General features: G+C 44.3%; 1 protein-coding gene across 1 annotated transcript; it reads right to left on the bottom strand.

Moving 5' to 3' along the window:
• Positions 1–213: 213 nt before the first annotated feature.
• LOC147424391 (uncharacterized) lies at positions 214–10,530 on the bottom strand. Its single transcript, XM_086499419.1, has 13 exons — positions 10,509–10,530; positions 9,742–10,161; positions 4,844–5,293; positions 4,704–4,740; positions 4,385–4,399; positions 4,242–4,319; positions 3,078–4,167; positions 2,576–2,680; positions 2,325–2,390; positions 2,176–2,241; positions 1,840–2,053; positions 1,292–1,467; positions 214–820 (listed from the first exon to the last, which is right to left on the bottom strand). The coding sequence occupies exons 1-13, from the start codon at positions 10,528–10,530 to the stop codon at positions 725–727; spliced, it is 2,835 nt and encodes a 944-aa protein (XP_086355545.1). The 3' UTR covers positions 214–724.
• Positions 10,531–20,983: the final 10,453 nt, after the last annotated feature.

Raw genomic sequence — 20,983 nt, 5'->3', positions numbered from 1 at the left:
TTCACCTACAAATGGCCAAAAAAGATAACATTTACACTCTCCGTTTTCTTCAACACTACTACTCCATTCGTGGATGTTGCTGTTGATGGTATTCTCCATGAAGGAGTTTGGCGTGTGCAAAGCAGCGACCAAAAATTCTCGACTAAATTCAAACAGTTGCATTTGAGACTCCAATTAAATGCACAAAATGCCGCTACATAGAGAAACTATACAAGAAGAAACCTCTAGGACCCTTCTTGAATAGAAGAAAAATCATGAATATGTTTACAAGGGGACATGGTACAGCAATCAGAATGATGGATGGCACGGTACTCTGCATATAAGACAACATTTGCCACCCAAACATTATGGACAGCGTCCGAAACAATCACTCACAGCAGGCCTTGCTGCGAACCATCTTCAGTTTTTGCTTTTCAGATGGACAGCTCCAGAAAGCTGCTGAGAGCTGTCGTCCTTGCACAGCCTCGGACAAGCAAGAACACTCACAAGTCTGCATCAGCCTCTATTGCCCTTGATGCGCCTTGTGGCTTACATACTATAATGAACCATTTTCGTCATTGTCCAACCAGATGTATAAATCATATGTTGATGTTGCCAGCCTCCACAAGTATGAACAAAAGGACACAAGCGGTCAGCACCGGCAAAAGCGCACCTTCAGCTTGTTTTCTGGCAAGAGCACTTGATTTTGATTCAGGATTCATACGAACAGAGACAGCCAACCTCATTAGAATGCACTAGTTATGTGATTTTCCTCTAGCAGTCTTTGCTGCTGCGAAGCACTGTAAGCATCAGCATTCATTTGCACATTCATTAGCACTGGCTGCACCAAAACGAAAAACAGAGAATCAGAAGAAGGGCCATCATGTAAACTTCATAATGCAATAGATTGCGTGTTAAATGAAGGGCCACAGCACCTGGACCGGACATGGCCTGCTACCCACTCATTACTAACCATTCTATTACTTCTTCTCTCTACAGAAGTGAATATAAGGAGCACGCAATGAAGCCTAGCTATACTCATAGCAAGAGCAAAGTCTCTCTCTCTCTCTCTCTCTCTCTCTCTCTCTCTCTCTCTCTCTCTCTCTCTCTCTCTCTCTCTCTCTCTCACATGCACACACGCACCAAGAGTGCAACATTGCATGGACCCAACCAAAGCAAACACACGACCTCAGCCTTTCAACGCTGCACAATGGCATGGGCAACAATTGTGTTTCACATGCACATGCATAACCAAACATAACAATCTTCTATTGCCTTCACAATAGTCACTCTGGGTCTCAGATGATGAAACCTGAAGGGATTGTTGTGCCAGCATCACTTTGTAAGATTCGCTAGTACAGGCTGTTTGCAAACCGCCAGAGACATCTAAAATAGGTGAAGGTGAAATTGTTTGGAGCAGTCTGGACCCTGCATATGCATGACTGGACAGCGGTTGGTGCGATGTGGGAGATATGTTGATGGCAGCACCTGCCACAAACAAGGCCAAGGATAAGTGCTGTAAAGACCTGAACACAATCAATATATAGTCGCACATGTGCGCATGACACAAGGATTTCTGGCGAGTCACAAGGAAATTCTTTTTTGGGGCCTATCGGATCGCAAACTCCATTTCTGAAGTCACCCTAACAGTAAGAAGCTGTTACTAATCGTAACCATTGCACAGAGAAACCCATTTCCGTCTTGGATGGCACTACCGGTCTTCTTTCCAGGTCTTCTTTCCATTTCCCATCCTATGTGACTATGATTTCTGGTTATCCAAACCTCTTGCATGCAAATGCACAGGCAATGTGCAGATTCTGCATCCTAATACTAAAAGAGAAGGCAAGCTCAGACACCTACCTGCTCCTGCACCTGCATCAGCAGTAGACCCAACCCCTACTACACCAGAGTTGGCCACATTCGCGTCTGCAACTTGAATTCCAAAGCCCACGTCCACACCCATGCCCATCCCCATTCCAAGGTGTGCAAATGTTGGCATTTGTTGCATTGGCACGTAATGCATCCCAGCTGGCATCATTGTTGGGAAAAACATCCCAGTTTTCATGCTCATGAACTGCCCAAAAAAAACAAACAAAATTCCAGATTAGAATAAGTCTCTGCAAATGGCCAGATTGATAGACAAAAGCAATCCTTAACCTCCGTCCACTCTCTCTTATATGCGCCGTAGTAAGGTACCTGCACTTGTGCCTGAAGCATTTTAGTATACTCAATGGCCTCATCCAATACTGATGCCTTGTCGGTCTACACAACAAACCTAAATTGTGTTGAAAAGATGATTAAAAAAAGACTTCCCTCTGAAACCAAAAAAGGCTAAAATAGTTCACCTTGTTGGAGTTTGGTATTAAACTTTGCAAAGCCTTTAGCCTAACATTGATCTTGTTCCGACGTTTCTACAGTCACAGCATGCCAAAACCCTTGCAATCAGGATAAGAGCACAAGGTCCTTCAAGCTTTTCCCGGGCAAGCTTGAAACTACTAAAGATACATATATCCCTTTATGCTGCTTCTGTAAACGCTTGGGAAAATTCGCTTGCCTCTCCTAAACTCTACAGTGTTAACGCCACAAAGACACTCACTTTTTCTGATTCATTATGCACCTCCGCTGCTCTGCTCCTCTTCACAGCTCGAGGACCTGGTGGTGGCTTCTTTGCATTGGGCACAATATCCTCTGCATCTTGTTGCTACAGAAACTTTAACAATGTTTTAGCATATACTAAAAATGCAGACTCAAATTAACAGATCTACAAAATCGCTTACTCGTCACATCTGAATAATTCTAGCAATGCCTAGCTCAGAACCTAGGTGCATATTATATGCCTAAGTAAACATCTAATTACAAACACATAAACGTATACAATGCAGTGTCTGGTAACACTTGGCATGAAATTCTGTGCCATAATACAAAGGCAACAAGCACTCCACACTCATGTTGTGTATGTATGCACATACATGCATAAAACCACACATGAAAGCACGTGCACATGCAATTTCAGAGCATGATTATGTTGTGCAGAAGTGCATTGCCATGCAAAAAAGAGTAAAAATTCAGTAAAAAGTTGATGAGAATGCCAAACTGACCTCAGAAAACTGAGCTGACGACGAGGATTTTTTTGGAGATGGAATGAGAACCTCTTGAGCTACTTTCTCACTACTATTTCCCGATAAGCAAGATGGAGACACTATTAACTCTACTGCCTCAGTTGTCTCAAGTACACTTTCTGAAACAGACACACGTGAAACACAGTTATTGAGCTCTGCTGCCTCCATATGCCCACGGCCAACTGACCCACAATGTCCGCTCGTCGGAGGGTACCAAGTTTGATAGACAGCCCCAACATTTTCTGTCCTTCCTTGAGAGGCAAACTCTGTGGATTGTTGCGAAGATCGACTGCTCACCACCATACTTTTGGTTGAATCGCTGTTAGAAGGATTGCAAGGGAGCTGTGAGTCTATCATAATAGGTTTCCTTGCTCTGTCTTCATTTGTGGGCCCGCTTGCAGCCCCCACAAGCCGCAACTTATCAAGAGTTGTTGCGACAGGGCGAGAAAAAGCAGAGAAGTTGAGCCCTGGGGATAAGGGTGGTGCTGCTGGGACGGGTCTCATAGTCTGAACAGCATTTTTACAATGTAATGTGGATTCCACAGTAGGAGAAGACATAGATTTCAACAAAGCACAAGGGCTCAAATGAGTGCGTACCCCATCAAAGGCCTCCAAACCATTCTGAGGGAGAAACCCTGCAGCGCGGCCTGCACCTAATGCCATCGCTGCATCTGATTTGATCACTTCCCTTGGTGAAATGATTGTGTTCACTGTGCTTGTCGGCTGTTGAAGGCCCACCCCGGACCCAACACAGTCCCCTATGTTGCGCACATGGGCGCCCTCATGTTCTTTCATGGTTTGATGAAGAAACACATCCTTCACAAGCTGTACACGGGGGTGAACAAGCTCCCCAAACACCCCTGAGCAGTAACTTCGATCAACTGAGTCTTCCAAAGGGTACCGTAACCAAGAGAGCATTTCATCGTCAGGGACACCAGGACTGTTGTTCATTGCCACTGGTACATCAAGTGCAGGGATGGATGAGCACACCGTCATGTCAGTTGAGTGGGTACCTTCAACCTTTTGCAAGCCAGCCGGTGTCAATGTGTCGAGCATATCATCATTGGGCCTGCACCGACAACCACAAGGCTGAATTGAGTCACTTTATTTTGCTAAACTGAGGGAGGAGCGTAAGAGGCATACACGAGAGCTGAAGCTCGATTCTTTAGATGATGCTGGTGTCGGTTCTGCTCTTGAAGATGTTGTGTGCCTTCTTTTCGACTGAGACAAGGGTATGAGTCATCAAATCCCGTCAGACTGTGGCTCATATCATCCCAATCTGGGACATAGTATGACATTCTCTGCATACAAACAATCATCATGTAGCTAGCAATATACAGTGAGCCTCAAGAACAAGAATTGTTACATAAGAAGTCTAAGCGCAAAGTAGAGCTCAAGTAGCTCAGCTTACAAATTGCAAGTAGCAAAATAGAGCTCCAAAGCAGCCGTTGTTAAGCATTTTGAAAGCACTCAAGAGCATTGGATGTTGGGTGAAAACAGACATGCCACAGAACACGTGCAAGGGCAGGTGCTGACGCGGGGGCGGGTGTATATGTGTGTTTTGTCTGTTTGGAAGGGGAAAAGAGGGAGGGGCTGAGTGCTTGCCTTTCAAGAAGCTGCAGCTCAAAAACCTCTGCGCGTGCTGATGCCGAAATGGGTCATTCCAGTTCCATTTCCACCTGCCGCTATCTTGCTCGCTCGCTCGCTCGCTCCCTCTCTCTCTCTCTCTCTCTCTCTCAAAATACGCTCCGATGGCGGCTTCTGAGAGACACCCCCGCCTTTCCGAGTTGGCAACCCTCCGGCGTGGACATCCTGCTGGCTTGCGCTTTGGCAATTGCCAGAAGAGCTGCAGGCAAGTTGCTCTACTGAAAATCCCGAGGAGGGAAGCGCACGAGGAGATACTGTTGTTCTGTTAGAAGAGGCACGAGAGAGAGCCTGAGAGAGAGGACATGGACAATAATCATAGGGGCCTCTAATGAATGAATGGTAGGGTGGGCATTGGGCAAGTGTACGACCTTCTTTTGGATCATTTGCCCCATTCCCGAAATCGATCTGACTGGCGGCACTGGCCGATGCCCGACGCCCATCACGATACCAGGGGCAGGTCCCAATTTCCAAACCTTCAGATTTCCGCCCTGTTTTAGTATCGACAGCTTTCACCTCACATTTGACTCCCAATTCCCACAACACCAACACTACAAGTTTTAGACCTTTTGTTACTTCGACAAAAAAGCCTTTTTTCTACCCTCTTTCACACCTTAAAGTGTAAAAAACGTGAGCACGTCACAAAAATTCTCAAGCGCTAAAAGTTAGTTTTTACCAGTAGCGCCGGCGCCACTGCTCCTTTTTTAGCAGTAGCGCCCGGCGCTACTGCTCCTTTTTATTCTCACATAGAAAAAGCAATGGAAAACTCGCCATTCATACCTGCGAAAACCTGTTTTTCTATTGCGGACTGACAAAGGCCATATTCTCACTCAATTTTCGCAGGTGAGAATGTGTCTAAAACTTGTAGTGCAAGTAATTCGGATCACGAGGGGATCGAATAGGCATTCCCCGCCAACGATGATCTCAGCCGTCAGGTCTAAGCACAGTGAACTAGGAATTTGGGCGCCCTCACTATCTTGGAGTCGAGGTTGTCCCCAACACGCAACCATAGATCCTCCATGAAGGACCCCTACAAGGCATAATGATAAGGAGCCCAACCCATCAAGAACTAGTTTTTTCTGGAGCGGCCAACTTCCTCCTTGTAATGATGCAAGCCCATAATATTAAAATCGAAGCATTTCTAACTCTAGTTTCTTATACTTTGTTTACGAGCTTTTCTTTAGGAAGAAGAAATTGAAGCATGTCTTTCTTCACTTAACCATACTCCTCTTATAGGCTTCTTAACCTACCTTTAGGAAACCCCTTGACTTACATTGCTAGCCAATCGTGCCCCTCTTTGGCCCTATGCTTGTCGTGACATTACTCCCTCCTTGAAGGAGAGTTTTGCTCTTGAAAACATCATTGAGATAACTCTTTGTAAGATATGGTACTCATGTGCAATTATGTGCTCGTAGTAAAAACTGAACTGAATGATTCAATCAAATATCCTCTTAAGAGACTGTTCCTTTAGCCAAAAGGAACCTTACCTGGAGCTCAAACTAAAAATAGAGTCTACCTCAAGCAATGTTATAAAAACTAATATCTAACCAACCCAAATGATTTTCTCATATTAAACTGATCACTTAATGTGGGAGAATAAACGGGAACAAGGGGTAAGATATTGAGACGTGCTTATAGATCTATCTCAACACGGGGCCAATGGTAAAGGGGTCCATATGAGAGATGGTCTATCAAAGAGCAAGGCTAACCAATGGAGCATAAGACCTTAGGGTTAGCTTTATTGAAAGCCTCCAATAGTTAGTGTAAAAGTCCTTCGAGCTTAGGTAAGCTAGGGCTGAGCTTGAGGTGGGAACCTGGCCCAAGATTGATGAAAGAGTATAGGGAGATAGACATGCCAATAACCACCCAACCGTACCTATATATAGGTCCTTGGCCCTCCTATATATAGCCCATGTACCGCATGTGTATCCATTGGCCCTTGGCCAGGGCCGTGCCCTCCTATAGTCCTACCCTTGGCATGACATTACTCCCCCCTTGGAGAAGCGTTTTCGTCCGCGAAAACAAAAGTGGTAGGATCTTCTTAAGAATACTAATGTTTTCCACAGTGGTATCCCTCATGGATCCAGCTATTTGTTTGACTGAAAACACAATGCAATAGGAGGTTCAATGAAATCAAGAATAACATCTCGATTTTGCACATTGTTGTCTATTTGCAACCATCTAGTGTGTAGACTCCATTTAGAACGCACATGAGCATGCTAAACGAGTTATCACGACAAAGATGTCCTGAAAGAGTATCGCTTTTCACTTTCTGTGAAAGTAACTTGCTGACCTAACTCATCAGCCAAATGTAAGTCCTTGACTTGTTCTCAAATTTCATCAGTAAACCACCCCACCATAACTAGTGTTCAAGGTTGAGAATCTGACTTATACATGAAGAGACTAAACCTAGTCGCAAACATGCTTTAGTTGTTGGTAAGCGAACTCCAAGTAGAGCAATAAATGCTTATTAATTGGACTGCTTAGTACTAATATATGCACTTTGCATATCCTTTGCACAAGATTACACTTTGTAATCTGCATATCCCCTTGGATAACTGACAGTACTGAGAGGTGTTTCCCCCATGGTTTACAGACAGTCTTTCCAGATGGTTGGTAAACGGGGATCAGAATATCGTACAACATTGTTGAGGAATCAACAATTGACTGAATAACCATCGTGGTTAACTTGAAAAAATCCACAAGGACCCAAACCGAGCCATGACCTCTATTGGTGATTGGTGGATCGAAAAGTAAACTTAGCGAGATACTGCACATGGAGTGTAAAATGCTTCATAAGCAGCAACTTGAGGAATACGCATGCCGTTCCAAATCAACCTTTGCTAAACACTAGGAACCATAACACCTAGTGTGTATGCATTTAGCAAAAAACAGATCCGAAACTGTATATCCATGATCATCCTTGCCAATACTTATGGCGAGTGTGATGTGCGTAGCACACAGTAAAGAGGAATGTAAATAGTTTCGAAAAGAAACTAAATACTTTCAGTGGTAATCATTTTCAAGCCTTGCTGAAATGTTTGAACCATAATAGAATATGAAACATTAATCACTTCTAGGGGCAACAATGAAACTTTTTCATTAACCACTCAGAGCCTTGCTATATGTATAAACAACCATCTATAATGTTGTTTAGCAATACTTGTACCTGAAAGAGCATAGGGAGATAGACATGCCAATAACCACCCAACCGGACCTATATATAGGCCCTTGGCCCTCCTATATATAGCCCCTGTACCGCATGTGTATCCATCGGCCCTTGGCCAGGGCCATGCCCTCCTATAGTCTTACCCTTGGCATGACACTTGAGGTGCTTGAGGTGGGAACCCGGCCCAACCTTAAGGTGCTTGAGGTGCTTGATGATTGACGTGCTTGAGATGCTTGAGGTGCTTGTCATGCTTGAGATGCTAGGGTTGCACTTGAGGTGAGAACCCAGCCCAAGCTTCACTATGACATTTGGAGCACATTACCGCTCAGATAGACGCACAAAAACAAAGGAAAAATTCAAGTCAAAAAATCTCGGAGGCGGTAATGCTGGAGTCAATGCTCGCGGTAATGGTCCTTCAGCAATGCACGCGGTAATCGGCCCGGCTATATTTCCGCGCTTATTTCTGCGGGCTTTACAGTAAGCACTACCGCAAGCATTACTGCGCACGCGAGTATTTTTTAAAAAAAGCAGATGATCATTTGGATGGTCCTTGGTAAGACCCATCCAAATGGTCATTTGCCTTTTTCTTTCCTATACATTTAATAAATAAAAAAACAACAATTTCATTGCACAAAAACTTTGGGCCAAAATCAAATGTTTAATTATATTGGAGAAACTGTTTATTACAAAATTTTCCAATTAGGCGATGCATGGCGACTATACAACTGTGGCCAAAAGAAGACTTTGGGCCAAAATCAAGTGTTTAATTATATTGGATATTACAAAATTGCCCAAATAGGCAATACATGGGGGCTATACAACTGTGGCCAAAAGAAAACGGGCCCAAAAACACTCGGAGGATTGAGCTACTCGGATCCTGGGACCTCTCAAGGAACTCCCTGACTCTGGAAAAGAAAAAAACAACAAAACCTTTAATTAATACAAATGGATACATAATTCTGCATGCACTCATTAAAAAAAAAAGTTCACACTTACAGGCTGTAGTGTACGACATACATTTTCAAATTCTTCGCGATTGATTTTGTTGTTTTCATACAGCCAGCACCATGTCTGATATTCGGAGTGGCTCTCTCTGAATCTCTGGATCTCTCGGCTTGGGCGGGTCATAGTAATATTTTGTTATATATCAATTAAAAAATATCACAAACGTAACCTTATTACCACAAATTAAATCAATTCAAATGAAAATACGCCGCACTCACAAATTTATCTTTCCATGCTGCTTTTTCGCCCGAGCCGTAATGCGTGGGTGTTTGCTGCGCCCTCGCCTCCACCTGTCGAGTGTGAGCCCTAGCACCTGTCGCTCTCTCGTTCTCCAGCTCGCCCTGGGCTTTCTCCCACTCCTCGTCGTGAACATTTCCAAGGCGATAGTTGTGACCCTTAGATTCAAATGTTCGCTTTGCCGCCCTCCGCACACTGGACTTCTTATTTTTCAAGAAATTCTTGACGTACTCCTTGAGCCACTGCCTGGAGAACTCTTCCACTTCTGGATTAGGGAACCACATGAGCAATTTCGTGTGAATGTACGTCAAGTCGGCTGGGTCCTGATCTTGGGTCCTGATCTTTGAAAGATTTAAAGCAATCTTGGTATGTCGAGTGGATCAGTTGGTTAAGGTGCCCTCGAAATGTCCTCCCCAAAGAGGAACCTAGATCCACCTCCCCCCCTCGATGTATATAATAGTAGTAGCCACGAGCGTCCGGGGGGGGCACATCGCGGTCCTCATCCTCATGTGCGAGGAGGTCGGGGTGTAAGAGGAGGTGAATCTGCAGCACTGCCCCCTCCACCACCAAAGCAGCACGAGCCACTACCTCGACGAGAGCGTGAGCCACCAATACGAGAAGAGCGCTGGCCACCCGAAGAGCGTTGGCCCGAGCCCGAACCGTTGGGTGGTGTAGGCGACGGATAACTCGACGGTGCGGGCGTGGATCGCTGCTTATGCAAGGTGGAGGGAGGTGCGGGTGACGGGAAAGTCGAGGATAAGGTGGAGGGAGGCGCTGTGGGAGGCACACTCTGCACGATCGGAGTGCCGACGCCCAGTGCCGCAAGCGGTGAGAGCCCATAGGCAACCAACTGTGCGGGTGTGTACCGCCCTAGAAGACTCTGCTGCGAGGATAGCCACTCTGCCTGGGCGCGGTATGCCCTCTCGAGGTCGGGGTCGTGTATTGCATCTCGGAACCATCGAAAGCCGAAGGTGGATTGTGGTTGGATTGTGGTTGGTGGGAGGAAGACTGCGAGTAGTAAGCATCACAAGCATCCTCGTAAGAGAGGCCCTTGGCGAGAAAGTCCTCTATGGATCGATAGCCGGGCATGGAAGAGGATGCCATATCCTACAATTTCACAAAAAAGGGACCCTAATTAACATTGGATTCTAGTCAAAGTGAGATTCTTTATTGCATAGGATTCGTCCTTGCATAGGATTCCTTTTATCTCCTATTTAAGAAATGGTTTGTGTGCTTTTTTTTTTTGTATCCATTTAGAGTGTGTGTGTGTGTGCTTCTAATTAATCTATTGTGTGTGTGCGTTAGTGTGTGGCAAAGAAATTAATATAGTGTGTGTGTGTTGGACCTTAATCTACCATTGGGCTTCTCAGTGACCATTGGGGTCTCAATCAACATCATCGCACACCCACATGGAGGTATGTTTTGGTATGCTTGTAACGCATGCACACTAATGCAAGCGTTAGTGTGTGCTTGTAACGCATGCACACACTAATGCTTGCATTAGTGTGTGCTTGTGCACTAATTAGTGTGTGCTTGGACACAAATTAGTGTGTGGAAACACACTAATGCATGCACACACTAATGCGGGCATTAGTATGGTTGTGCACAAAATAGTGTGTGAAAAAACACTAATTTGTGCACAATCACACACTAATGCAAGCATTAGTGTGTGTAATGCATGCACACACTAATGCTTGCATTAGTGTGTGCTTGGGCACAAATTAGTGTGTGGAAACACATTAATGCATGCACACACTAATGCTTGCATTAATGTGTGATTGTACACAAATTAGTGTGTGAAAACACACTAATGCTTGCATTAGTGTGTGATTGTGCACAAAATAGTGTGTGAAAACACATTAATTTGTGCACAATCACACACTAATGCAAGCATTAGTGTGTGTGTATATCTTGTGCATTAGTGTGTGTGTGTGTGTGTGCACAAGCACACACTAATGCAAGCATTAGTGTGTGCTTGTAACACGTGCACGCACTAATGCGGGCATTAGTGTGTGATTGTGCACAAAATAGTGTGTGAAAACACATTAATTTGTGCACAATCACACACTAATGCAAGCATTAGTGTGTGTATAATGCATGCATACACTAATGCTTGCATTAGTGTGTGATTATGCACAAATTAATGTGTGTGTGTGTGTGCGTGTGTGTGTGTGTACAATGTGTGTGTGTATGTATTTGTGTGTGTGTGTGTGTGTGTAGAAGAATGAGAAGAAAGAGAGAGAGTTCGAGCACTTACAGTCGTGACCTCGATCACTTGGATATGGTGGGGATGGAGAGGAAGAGAGTAATAGAGCTTGGAGATGGAGAGGGAGAAGGAGAGAGAGCTTGGAGATGGAGAGGGAAACAGGCCCGCGCAAAGAAGGAGCTCGTTTTTGAATTTTTGGCATTCAATTTCGCGGGGGCACGTAGGTGCCCCCTTTATATAAAAAACTTTGCTGGAATTTTTACCGCGCGTATTACCGCGTCTGGTCCCGCGTGTATTACCGCGAAAATCTCTGATGAGACATTAAGGTTACGCCAATGTTCGGGAAAAATGTGTCTTAGCTTAATATCGTGCCGTTTCCAATTTCAAAAATGTTGGTTGAGGGCAAGGGGAAAAGGAAAAATTCCGCCCCAAAATAGAGAAAAATAGTGTAAAAACCCAAAAAATACCCCTAATTTTCTAAATTTTCCTCTTGGCAAACTCAAGGAGAGGAAATTTGTATGTTTGGAAAAATGATTTTTTCCGAACATTGGGTTACGCCGACTGGATGACCTCTTGTACCCACCTCTTTACCTTACAGTCCCCTCTATCTTTAATGAGTGTCAGTCATGTCAGTACTAACATTCTTGATTCTTCTTTTTCTTATTTTATTTATTTTTATTTAGTGTGTGGTCGTGTGTGCAGAGGTCGATTGGGATGATGTGGGTCCGTCGGTTGGCACGGAACGAACTCGATGGTTGAGCGAGCGACTACCATGTCCATGTACGCGATGTAAGCGTGCGATTGCACGGCTTTGGCGTATTTTCTTGGCTCACGTGGATGATTATGGACTATGGGACGATCCGAGAAAACGCGCTCAAATGGAAACTAGCGATCCGAGGGTTTTGGCATCCATTGATGTCGCTCCCCATTGGAGTGTGATCGGGGGAGAAGGCGGGAGGAGGACGGAAGAGCGATTGCGCCAGGAAGCAGTCATGGGAGGGGGTCACACCCGCCGTCCGATGTGGGTGGGTCCACACGAGCGCATGTGCATCCTACATCCACCACATATGAGGATCTCCCCACCACCCCGCCCCACATGGAGGTGAAGGAAGATCATTTGCACAATATGGTTGAGGATCTTCTTGCACGTGAGGTGGTGAATGAGTGTGAACCTGAGTGTGCATGTGAAGAAGCCGCCCAAAAAACCAAAGATTCATTGCTAGAGGCAGCACACACCGCTCTTTACGAGGGATGCTCCTACTCCATATTACGAGCGTCTCTTGAGATCTTGAATATTCAAGCAATGTTTGGATGGAGAAATGCAGGGGTCGATGCACTATTGAGGTACGTTTAAGTGTAATAAGTGTTAGTTGTGAGTTTTTTTCGTGGTTATATGCAATAACGAGTGTTCTTTAATTATGTCATAGGCTATTAGGCAAGATGATGCCTAAAGGCAATCATTTTCCAGAAAATCGAAGGAAGGCACGACAGGTGGTGACAGGGCTTGGGATGGACTATGATCGCATACATGCATGTGTCAATGATTGCGTGCTATTCTGCAATGAACATGCAGGGCTTGATGCTTGCCTCGAGTGTGGAGAATCAAGGTACAAAGAGGGAATGCAAGGAACCACAATACCTCGCAAGGTTCTTCGTCATTTCCCCCTCATTCCCCGCATCAAGCACATGTTTAGCACCAAAGGAACAAGCGAGCTTCTTACATGGCATATGACAAATCGCTCCACCGATGGGGTTATGAGAGTGCCGGCTGACTCGCCGGCATGGCAACACATCGAGCAGACATGGCCGGAATTTAGAGAAGAGCCTCGTCACTTGAGGCTTGGTCTGGCTAGTGATGGGGTAAACCCATTTGGGCATCGGTCTACCTCATGGAGTACTTGGCCAATGGTTGTTGTGAACTACAACATTCCACCATGGGAGTCAACCAAGAAGGGGAACATTTTGCTCTCTCTTCTAGTCCTAGGAAAACACAAGGTGAAGAACATGGATGTATATTTAGCACCTTTGATTGAAGAGCTTCAAGAGATATGAAACGGCATAGATGTTTTTGAAGTATCAAGACCACTTCGTGATCGGCGCACAATGATCAAGTGCATTCTCATGTGGACCATGCATGATTATCCCGGGCTTGGAGAGATTTCTGGTAAGCTTATACTTTGTGACGCTCTTTAATGTCTTTGCATTGGACACATGCGGTTATGTCTTTTGTTTTTGTAGGACTATCAACATCTGGACATAGTGCATGCCCAACTTGTGGACCCTCACTCGTGACAGAGAGACCCGCTCTACTTGGTAAGGTGATATACCCCAATAACCATCGCTTCTTGCCGCCCACACATCGATCTTATGCTCCACCGTGCAATGGGATGGAGCCACTCCATTGGACCATGGCCGATTGGGCAAGACATTGGAACGAGCATCACAACACATTGCCTCCTCCCAATGATCCACCTAGGGGTATGTCTAGGTACTCTATTTTCTTATCACTACCCTATTGGGATTCATTGAAAATCCAACACCTATTGGATCCAATGCATGTGTTCCAAAATGTTGGGCAAGCTATATGGGATCACATAGTAGGCAAGAAAGATTCATTGGGGGCTAGAGAGGACATGAGGGCCATAAGGAGGCTCCCTCCTTCGGCCACACCTCGCATGGGGCCTCGGGGGAAGATGGTTCTTCCAAAGGCACCTTGGATTCTATCAAGGGTGGATCAAGAGCGGATGAAACAAGTCATTGCATCCATCCGTACTCCAACGGGTTATATACGTTCGCTCAAGGGTGCCTTCACTAAAACTAAGAAAGGAGGATCCACACAACTGTATGGGCTCAAATTCCATGATTGGCACAAGGTTTTCAGGTAATGTGTGTGTGTGTATGTGGTTTAGGGTTCTGGATACTAATAAGTCTTTTTGTTTGTGCAATAGTTTGTGCTTCCAATTAGCATTAGTGGATTTGCGGACACGAAGGTAAAGGCTGCAATATTCAAGGTGGAAGAAGTTTTCAGGTATAGCACATTTGATCCTCCCTCCTAAACTTTACTTTGAAGACTAACTTTACTATGAAGATTATAAAGGGTTTTTTGGTTACAGGTTGGTGAGTTCCAAAGAAATCGAAGTTTCAGCCATTCCAACAGCTCGACTTCTAGCGATTGAAGCAACTTGTGCTATTGAGGATGCATTCCCACGTTCTATCCTTGTTATCCAAGTTCACCTATTGCTCCATCTTGTTGAGGAGATAGCCATTTGTGGTGTGGTTCACTCCAGGTGGATGTTCTTTCTTGAGAGGTTCCTAAAGACCTTGAAAGACTTTGTAAGGCTACGATCACAACCAGAGGTATTCATCGATCTTAAGCCTTAAACCTTATTAGGATTGGATTGTATTCACAACGCTTTTTATTCATTACTTTAATCACTAATGGTTTCTATCTTTTCACAATAGACCCATCATTGCCTCGTTTAAAGACAGAGGAAGAGGATCCAAAAAAACACGCAAACATTCCAGGTGGGAAAGGTTCTCTCTTGATTTTGGATAGGGAATTTCAAGCCATAGTCAACAACCATTGTCTATAACTCAATGCTCCCATCATGGGCAAATGGGTGGATATGTATGTGGAGGTGCGTACAACGAGAGAAAGGGAGAGGGAAGCATGGAAGAGGTCACATGGCGGTAGGCGAGCACCTCCCTTTCCTAAAGATCTTGCCAAATACCCTGATCTAATTCCAGTTGGGTGGATACACAATGCCATGACCAAGGCCAAGGCACAAGGAGAACAAATAAGCCCTAAAGAATGGGAGTACGCGCGAGGATGTCTACCAAGGGTAATATACTCAATGTGTTTAGTGTGTGTGTGAGAGTGTGGGTGTGTGTGTGTGTGTATGTGTGTCATCTCTCTCTCTCTCTCTCTCTCTCTCTCTCTCTCTCTCTCTCTCTCTCTCTCTCTCTCTCACTCATCTATCCTGATTGGTTTTTGCATGCCTCACATTGAACTCTATGTGGTCCAAAGGACATCATTTTCAAACCCGCAAGATAGATGAGCGTCGAACCACTCACGATAGTGGAGTTATGGGCAACTTTGACACGACAACACAAGAGGTGAGGGAATGTGGAACAATAGAGAGGATAATCAAAGTGGATTTTAGAACATTTCACAAATATCTCTTTGACTGCCGATGGTTTGCGGGTGAGGTTAAGAGACATGAGAATGGGCTCTATATGGTAGACTCCGGGCAATTTCATCACGGGAAGACCGACAATTTGGTGCAACCTAGTAGTTGTGAGCAGGTAAAGTCCATGTGCAACTCACTAAAGCATTATATGATACATATAAAACTACATTCATGTTGTTGTTTTCTCTATGACCTACAGGTGTTTTATGTGCCTTGTATGTATCGAAGACGACTTTGGTATGTTATTCCAGTCACACCACAAAGCAGATCTATCTTTGCAGATACGAACATAGAGACTTTGGCAGATTCCACCATACCATCTCAAGAAGACGCCAATGACGATGATGCAGTTGAGGTCGAGGAGAACCAACCATTCCCAATAACCAACCATAGTGAGGAGGAGGGCGAGGATGGAGAGGATGATGATGATTCAATAGGAGAGGCTGTAGAGGATGAATCAATAGATTTATTTGTTGATTTAGCTACTATGGGGTTGGACATGGATGTAAGCACATGTAGAGATCTCTTGGAGGATGAAAATTAATAAATATCTTTTGGATTTTGTCTTCTCTACTTATGCTGTACAAAAGGGCTATTTATTTATGAACGCAAGACAATACAATTTTGATCATCGTTCGCTTGCCATTTCCATATGAATGCATAGTTGACATAAGATTTTGAGGTGGAAACAAAATATTTTTTGATATAGAATCTCATGGAGTACAAATGAGTAGAGTAGGAGAATCGTACCAATGGATGAGGCAAGCAAAGAGAAGAGAGGTACTAAAAATCCCAATGAGAATGGGATTACACTCCATGCAAAAAGGGGGTACCAATTTCTGAAAAGTAACAAAATAGAATAGGATTTATAGAAAGGAAAAAGTGGGAGAGGAATGGGGGCGGGGATTCTTTTTTTATTGAGGTAATCTACGCGGCTATATGTGCGGTAATACTCGCGGAAAAGTCGGAAAACGTAGCGGCGGGGCTGCAACATACAATCTCTCTCTTTCTTGAACCTCTCTCTCTCTCCTCTTATGCGGTAATGCGGTGCGGTAACAACAACATTCTCCCATAGTGCTTACAGTGCTTAAGGGCCAAGATTGTGGTGGGAACTGGGCCTATGCATGAGGGGCTTGAGGTGTCAAAAGGTCAAGATTCAATCCCTACAAGGAGGGGGCGAGCCCTAGAAGAGGGGGGATGAGAGAGAACACCCACACACTCAAGCAAGGCATGCATGATACAAAGAAAGCAAAAGGGACACTTGTCAAAGCTCCTCCTCATGTTTCCCTCATGGTGTGCCTGAAGCCTATTGGTTGGCCACCCAAGGGGTCCAATGATAATTTAGGAGGTTTAATTAATTCATTTTGCATTTATCAAGTCCTCTCTCTCAAAGGGGAAAGGGGGACACTTGTCCCAAGGCTACCCTTGCTGCTTGTAATGCCTCCTGCTTGTGATTGGCTAGGCCTGGAGGGGTCCAATGAGTTTCAAGCATGAGCTACAAGAGGGGGTCGACCCAAGCAAGCTAGGGGTTGCTTAGGGGGTATACTCACCCACACACACTCACAAACACTCTCATTGTGTGCTATGCAAAGTGCAAGAGCTCCATCTCCTTCTCCAAGCTCCTTGAGAAATTGAGAGCCTACACCAACACTCTTGGCTATGGAGTGCAAATCCAACCAAGAGCCATGCTTCAATACTTGAGCTTGCCATCTCTCCATCTTCATTATTATGCTATTATGTATCTAGCAAGAAGAGTTATGATAAGTGAGGAACTAATTCTTTCTCCTATGAAATGTTTCTTCTTCCTCTTCCCTACCCTCATTCCCTGCTAGCTCTCTCCACCTCTGAAGGTGTTTGAGGTCTTGGGACTGAGGCTTGGGATAGTTAAAGCTTTCTTCAAGTTTACGTTATGCTTGTGATGCATGAAGCTTTCCATCTTCATTGCATCACCTAGGTCACAAGGAACACAAAGATTGTATTGTAACAAGTCTCTCTTAATGGGAGAAATCATAATACAAATGCCTATTGGAGGGGGGACCGGCTCCACATAAATCCGGTCCTCAACTGTTGTCATGTTCTCTAAATTCTCTCTCTTGCAAAAGTATTGTTCATGACAAGTTAACTAATTGCTATGATTATGTTGCTATCTTCAATTATGTTCACCCACTATGCTCACAAAGTCATTTCTCAAAGGCACTCTCATTAATTTCCACTACTCTCAAGTTAAATAGGCCAATTCTACATTTGGTTTCTCTTTTCTTGCTTAAGAAGAGAGGTCCTTAAGTAGCCTATAAATGGCTGATGTTGTTAATTATATTAGGGTAAGTGGAACTGGGATCTAGGAACTGGGATCTATTATCGATTTTGTTGAGCCCACTATGTGGGATATGGTGCACACCTCGGGAGCTTTGGACTTAATAATGGAATCTTTTTAGACTTGCCTACGGCTTTCACATTATCGAGCCATAAGAAGTCCGAAAGGAGCTAGCCCTCGGCAACTTTGCTATGTTAGACCTACTCCTCTACTCTCTATAATTAACCACTTCGAGCCGTGGGTGTAGATACTTAAGAGCCGATTTCAAAGGCTACGAGGAGTGGCAACTAAGGTTTTGAATTGCCAAAGCATACACTAAGTACATACATAAATTTTGTTAACATGGCTGACAATAATCAAGAGAGTAGAATGAACATTGATAGCTTTGATTTTGCACATGACAGTGCTAATGATGATGCTCCCATGTTTGTGAATTATCTCGTCACTAGGTTGCAGCAAGCTATGGGCAACCGTGCTTTGCAAGTCGAAGTTACTCAACAACTTCGTGCTTATGGAATTTCCCTTCCTCTCCAAGAGGAGAGAGATCTTAGGAGGCCTCTTGAAGAGACCCCAAAAGACGACTCTCTCCCATTCGAGAGGAGGAATCCAAAGAGCAAGAAAGCAATGAAAGTTTAAGTTCCTCTGAAGATGTGGCTCCACGAAGACGGCGGTCTAGACAATCGCCCACTCCTCCCAAGAGGAAACGATCAACACATAGTCCTTCTCCTCGTCAATCCGAAAGGGAACAGAGGAAACAAAGGAAGAAAAGGGCTAGGAAGAGGTCACCCTCTTCTCCTTCTTCTTCACCTTCCTCCTCTTCTGACGAAAGATATGGTTATTCTCCTAGAGAATACAAGAGGGGAGGACATCGCAAATCATTCGCTGCATGGCGTAGGTCACAAAAGCTAAAGAATTTCAAGGAGGGGGGAAAGAGTTTATCTTTTCTGACGTATGATGGCACCTTTGGTGCTACCGACAAAGTGTTGGCCTTCATCCAGCAATTTGATGCGGCCTTTGGAGACGAGGGCTTTACGGAGTCCTCCAAGCTACGCCATGTAGCTATGCACGTTCAAAAATCAGCTCGTCAATAGTGGGCTAGCCTTCGTGGAAATAGTGAAGCCCCAAAGACACGGAAAACTCTACGAGTTTCCATAATGAAGCAATTCCTTGCAAGCGATGCAAAGGACCAAGTGGTTACCGAATGGCGCAGCTTGAAGCTTCTCTCTCATGAGTCTATCCACAAGTATGTAGACAAGTTTTGGGATTTACATCTGAAGGCTATTGTCTTTCAAAAGATATACTTTGTCAAGCAAAGGCAACAATTCAGTGCGGGATTACTTGAAGAGATGGCCGAATACAATCAACTCCCAACGGCCTGGTACTATTAGCGAAGTAATCCATCACAACATGGTTGCTTCATGCATCAATTTCCATCAAGGGGCTAGATGTAATGTCAATTCCATGGACAACAAAGGTAAAAATGATGCAAAGGGAAAAACCAATGTTCAAAATTCTTCCCAAGGCACTTCCAACAACAACAACAACAATCAGTCCAAGGAGAAGGAAGTTTACAAAGGTAAAAACAAACTCTTTCCTGAAGAGCTTGAATCTTTTCGCAAGGACCATAAGTGTTTCAAAGTGTGGGGAGCAAGGACATGGCTATCGTTGTTGCCCCAAGAAGAATACTCACAATGAAACTCCTAGGGCTTCCACCATCGAAGCTCCAAAAGAGGATGCTCATTGCAAAGGATCATCACTTTCCTATGCTTGGGGAAATGTAAGAGAGCATGATGCCTTCATCTTGTTTGACCCTGGCTCTACTCACAACTTCATATCAACGGAGTTGGACACCAAGTTGGGCATTCAAGCTTTCAAGATGGGAGATATGGTAATGGCTGACGCAGCTTTCAAGGGACAGCAAGCCTCTGTTACTCCCTTCATTGGGAAGTTGAGGCTTCATGTCCAAAGCTATGTCAACAAAGAAGACTTCTTCATCTCTCCTCTCCAACATGAGGATGCTACCCTAGGGGCGCCATGGTTTGATCACATGGCTGCCAATATGAAGTTCCTTGAAAGGAGAATCTACTTCACCTACAGAGGAAAGAACATGTATATAGATGCTAGTGAGCGTGGTCGCACTATTCCACTTGTAAATCCTCCTGCTTATGATAAGTCAATAAAGAGCTCAGTTTCTGCGTACATGGGTTTTGTCAAAGAGTCTCTAAAAGATTCTAATGTTTCATCAAATGTAAATAGTAGGAATCAAGAAGTGTTAGACTTGTCTAATTTTCTATAAGGATTCCAAGATGTGTTCATTGATGATATCCCTATGGACTTACCTCCAAAACGAGGGGATGATGACCATCACATTGAGCTCCTTCCAGGAATCTCACCGCCTAACAAGCCTCCTTTTTGAGTCTCACAAGATCAACAAGAGGAGATCATGAGGCAAGTACAGGAATGGTAGACAAAGGGATGGTGAGACCTAGTTCCTCTCCCTTTTGTTCTCCAGTCCTTTTAGTGCAAAAGAAAGATGGTACATACCGCATGTGTGTGGACTATCGAGCACTAAACCATATCACTATCAAAAACAAATTTCCCGTGCCTCGGGTAGAAGATCTGTTTGATAAGCTACAAGGCTCTATCTACTTCAGTAGGATCAACCTTAAAAGTGGCTATCATCAAATAAGGATAGTGGATGAAGATATCCTAAAGACCGCGTTTCGCACAACATTGGTCTTTATGAATATCTAGTCATGCCTTTTGTCTTGACTAATGCACCAGCTACGTTCAATCGTCTAATGGAGAAAATTTTTAGACCTCATCGTAAATTCATTGGAGTGTTCTTTGATGATATCATTATCTACTCCAGGTATTTGGAGGAACATAAGCAACATCTCCAAGTGATTTTTCAAGCATTGAGGGAGAATAAGCTTTTTCTCAACCAAAAGAAAAGTGAATTTTTCATTCAAGGGATTCAATACTTAGGTCATATTATCTCTCAAGATGGTATTCGTATGGATCCATCGAAGTTAGAGGTAATAAAAGCATGGCCTAATCCAAGGAATCTACATGAGCTAAGAAGATTATTGGTATGTGTGCGTCTATAGTATGTGTGCA

Source organism: Adiantum capillus-veneris, chromosome 25 (genome assembly GCF_014529385.1).
Source record: "Adiantum capillus-veneris isolate H3 chromosome 25, ASM1452938v2, whole genome shotgun sequence".
NCBI lineage: Eukaryota > Viridiplantae > Streptophyta > Polypodiopsida > Polypodiales > Pteridaceae > Adiantum > Adiantum capillus-veneris.
The sequence above is the reverse complement of the archived record's forward strand: the minus strand, read 5'-3'. Positions and strand labels throughout refer to the sequence as shown.